Below are 4488 nucleotides of genomic sequence, written 5' to 3' on the forward strand. Positions count from 1 at the left end.
TGCGGAGTCTGTCTGTCTCTCTCTCCCTACCTTCGCTCCATGTCTGTCTGTCTCTCTCTCTCTCGTGCTGTCTCTTCTCTCTCATGCTGTCTGTCTCTCACCCTCTTTGTCTCTCAGATGGTTCCTGTGGTGTGCAGAGTCTGTCTGTCTGTCTCTCCCCCCACCCCCGTGTCTCTCTCCCTACCTTCGCTCCATGTCTGTCTGTCTCTCTCTCATGCTGTCTCTTCTCTCTCATGCTGTCTCTCACCCTCTCTGTCTCTCAGATGGTTCCTGTGGTGTGCGGAGTCTGTCTCTGAAAACCCACTGGAGGCCCAGTGGGTTGTCTGTCTGTCTCCCCCTCTCCGTGTCTCTCTCTCTCCCCCCACCCCTGCTCCATGTCTGTCTGTCTCTCTCTCTCATGCTGTCTCTCGCCCTCTCTGTCTCTCAGATGGTTCCTGTGCTGTGTGGAGCCCGAGACCTCCCAGGACTAGCAGACAGGCTCGCTGGTCACCACACAGCACCTGCCAGCTGGTCAGAAGGAAATGCTTACAGCTCAGCCACTTCTGACCATCAGTGTCACGGGTGTCATCAAAACCAGAGTGACAGCTGTGAAGGGTGAACTGGTTTGGACCAATCTGGAGCAAATGTAGTGTTTTATAAGGGACATACCCGTCATTTGTACCTCGCATGTATACATGTACCTCGAATGTATACCTTCCCTCCGATGGGCCAATGATGCTGTGTCAGTGAGAAACGTGTCCCCCAGTGATGAAGGAATGAAGAGAGGGAAAATTCTGACCTAAAGGAGGATTAAAACCACCCTGCATGGGGGGGTGGGTGACTTTCAGGGGAAAGCACTTTGTCTCTGCCACGCAAGTAAAGGAAGAGACATGTCAGTTGGTCCAGTCTGAACTGGACAAAGACAGTGGCCTCTAGTGCTCTGTGAGTGTGCACTGAGTGATCTAAGGGTGTCCCCTGGGCACTCTGAGGGTGTCTTCTGGTGGTGTCTGCTGACGTTCTGTGAATGGACACCGGGTGACCTGAGGGTGTCTGCTGATGCTTAGGGTGTCCCCTGGGTGATCTGTGGGTGTCCCTCTGGTTCTCTAAGGGTGTCCCCTGGGCGATCTGAGGGTGTCTCTCTGGTTCTCTGAGAGTGTTCCCTGGGTGATCTGCGGGTGTCTCTCTGGCTCTCTGATGCTCTGAGGGTGTCCCCTGGGCGATCTGAGGGTGTCCCCTGGACAACCTGAGGGTGTCCCCTGGGCAATCTACAGTGCCCCTCTGGCTCTCTGTGGTCGCACCTGGAACAGTTGGCGATCTCCACGCTGGGGCCGGTGCAGGGCCAGCCGCCACACTGGGGCACCGGGCTGTCACAGGAGCGGGTCCGGCAGAGGCAGGAGCCCAGGGCAGGGCCGTCCGTGTGCGTGCAGGGTGTCCACGGGGACCACTCGCTGAAGTGCCCGTCCACGGTGAGGTTCCTGGTCTGGGAGCAGACAGAGCAGCACGTCAGGAAGGGACGGGAGAAAGGGACGTGAGAAAGGGACGTGAGAAAGGGACGGGAGACCGGGCGCTGGAAGACTGCGTGGGTGTGGGGACGAGGGCAGGGTGTGCAGTGAGCAGCAGAGGGTGGGGGAGATGAAGGAGGAGGGGGGCGGCAGTCAGGGGGAGGAGGAAGAGGAAGGAGAACAGGAAGAGGAGGAAGGAGAACAAGGAGGGTGGAGGTAGAGGGGGACCAGCGGGGCGCACGGGACCCCCGGGCTAACGCGGGAGGCCCAAGAGGGCATGGAGGCCACAGCTGACAGGCCTTCCTGGTTTGCCAAGAGGGGGTGGCAACGGATCTATATTAATTTTTTTAAGTAAAATGTAAGGACAGATTGATTAGAAAGTTATGTCCGAAAGGATGGGCCGGGCCTCTGAAGGGAACTCATGAGAGAGGCCGACGGTGGACTTTCGGGAAGAATTTCCACGGAGCTCCCAGTTCCAGAGCTGATGAACTGGCCAGAGTCAGAACAGCACAGAGGACATGGGGCGAGGGCTCTGCGCCGTCAGGAGGGTCTGCTCCGGTGCCTGACCTGCCCAGGTAAACGCTTCATAGTCTAATGGTCATAGGAAATGCAGCACCTTACAGAAATCATTTTCTATGTTGTTGTGCGAGTCATGACTCCCAGTGACCCCAGGACCGACACACCTGACTGTGCCCCGTCCTCAGTCACCCGCAGGGTCACAGACACACTCTGTCACCCTCAGGGTCACCGACACACCTGACCGTGCCCTGTCCTCGGTCACCTGCAGGGTCACCGACACACCTGACCGTGCCCCGTCCTTGGCCACCCGCAGGGTCACAGACACACCTGACCGTGCCCTGTCCTCGGTCACCCTGAGTCACCGACACACCTGACCGTGCCCCGTCCTCGGTCACCCTCCGTCACCCGCAGGGTCACCGACACATCTGACCGTGCCCCGTCCTCGGTCACCCTCCGTCACCCGCAGGGTCACCGACACATCTGACAGTGCCCCATACTCCGTCACCCACAGGGTCACCGACACACCTGACCGTGCCCCGTCCTCGGTCACCCTGAGTCACCGACACACCTGACCATGCCCCGTCCTCGGTCACCCTCCGTCACCCGCAGGGTCACCGACACATCTGACAGTGCCCAATACTCCGTCACCCACAGGGTCACCGACACACCTGACCGTGCCCTGTCCTCGGTCACCTGCAGGGTCACTGACACACCTGATGGCCCATGGGCAGTGGCCAGCGCTCAGGTCTGCTGGGGCTCCCGATGGCCCGTGGGCAGTGGCCAGGGCTCGGGACAGCCTGGGCTCCTGATGGTCCGTGGATTGGAGGAGCACAGCACCTCATGGGCTGGCACGGCTGAGGACTGATCACCAGCCTTTTTTCCAAAGGTGAACTTGAACCACCGACCTTCCTGTCCCCAGGGCTGTGTTTTCACTGCACCCTGGAGGCTCATCCACTGCACAGGTGCCCATGCACAGAGGCCAGGGAAGAATCAGGTTGTGGTCAGACCTGGGTATCCACACGGCTGAAGTGTCACTGCTTATGTTGTGTGTCTTTGGAAGAGTGACCACTGTGTGATGTCAGGGATCACGTCTCCGCAGAGGACAGGGCTGAAGTTGTGTATGGAGATTCCCCGGGAGACGCCCCCGGGAGACGCTGGGCGACACCTGCCCTGTGAGACAGCGGCAGGAGCGACGCAGGCCTGGGTTTCCCCTGAGCACGTGCTGTCTCTCGTTTAGATCCGACTCAAACACTCACATCCCGTGAACAGCGAGAGCCCCATCAGCAGACAACAGTCAGGGGGTCAGGAGACTGAGAGCAGAGGTCCCTCAGGATAACTGACACAAGGCCGGGCTATGTGAGCACTGGCGGAGGAGAACACCGTGCAGGTGGGGACGGGGCTGTGCTGGCAGGACTGACGGAAACGGGCAGGACGGCAAGGGAGGGCGGAGCATCCCATCACAGCGGGCTGGGCATCAGTGTCAAATCGCAAACCCTAGCCTTCAAGCTGGGTGCTGGAGAGGAGTCTCGGACATACCACGGACCACCGGGAAAAGAAGAGGTCTGTCTCGGAGAGGGTGAAGCCAAGTTTCTCCTCGGAGGCTAGGATTCTGAAGCTCTGCCTCACTTACTTTGGGCACGTGACCAGGAGAGATTGGTCCTTGGAGGAGGACATCATGCTTAGAAGGGTGGACAGACAGAGAAGGAGAGGAAGACCCCGGATGAGATGGATTGATACAGTGACTAGAGCAATGGGGGCTGGTGTGTTGGAATTAGTGAGACTGGCTCAGGACAGGGCAGGCTTCAGAGCTGCTGTGCATGGGTCCCCATAGGTCACAGCTGACTCAAGGCACATAATTTCAGCAGCTGCCTGTCAAGGGGTCTGCACTAGCCCCTGGCCGGCCCCCGCCAGGGTTCCACGGCTGTAAAGCTCCAGGGAGGAGACGGATCTGCTTTCTCCCTCGGAGATGCGGATGAATCCGAACCAGCGGAAAGCTCAGCCTTTGCGTTAGAAGCTCCGCCCCCTGTGGGTTGGGCGCCGGGGAAAGTCGATTTGTTTGCAAGATTGCATTTAGGCCTCAACAAAATCGACGAGACTAGAGGCCTTTGAGCGGAAGCAGTTCTGCTGCAGCCCAAGTCCTGGGGGGCCCAGGCCCCTCCCGAGCCTGACCTCCCCAGGAGCAGATGGAGCTGAGGCCAGGAAATAAGCTCCCCTGAGCCCAGGCCTCCGAGGACACTGGACTTCGCATGGGAGCTGGTGTCCACCTGAGTGACCGCCCTCTGGTCACTTCTTCCACGTGCGGCATCCTCTCCACTCCTGACGGCACATCGCCCAAGTCACGGATCCGTCCCACGCCACGTGAGGAGGGGCGTGTCCCCTGTCCACAAGCCCCAAAGCAGCCTGGGCTCCGACTGCCACGCTCCCTGCTCATGACCACATCCGTCCTTCTACCTCATATGTCCGAGGTCCAGGGGAGAGGATCATGCCC

The 4488-nt window shown here is 59.4% G+C and overlaps 1 protein-coding gene across 1 annotated transcript in view; it reads right to left on the reverse strand.

Annotated features, from left to right (window-relative positions):
* SEMA5A (sema domain, seven thrombospondin repeats (type 1 and type 1-like), transmembrane domain (TM) and short cytoplasmic domain, (semaphorin) 5A) overlaps positions 1-4488 on the reverse strand; it is a 299478-nt gene that overhangs the window by 107867 nt on the left and 187123 nt on the right. The window contains exon 12 of the mRNA XM_006900152.1: positions 1278-1459. Within this exon, the coding sequence (XP_006900214.1) occupies positions 1278-1459 (182 nt within the window). The remainder of the gene's footprint in view (positions 1-1277; positions 1460-4488) is intronic.

This window comes from Elephantulus edwardii, unplaced genomic scaffold (genome assembly GCF_000299155.1).
Source record: "Elephantulus edwardii isolate Elephantulus edwardi_28Jun2011 unplaced genomic scaffold, EleEdw1.0 scaffold00274, whole genome shotgun sequence".
Classification (NCBI taxonomy): domain Eukaryota; kingdom Metazoa; phylum Chordata; class Mammalia; order Macroscelidea; family Macroscelididae; genus Elephantulus; species Elephantulus edwardii.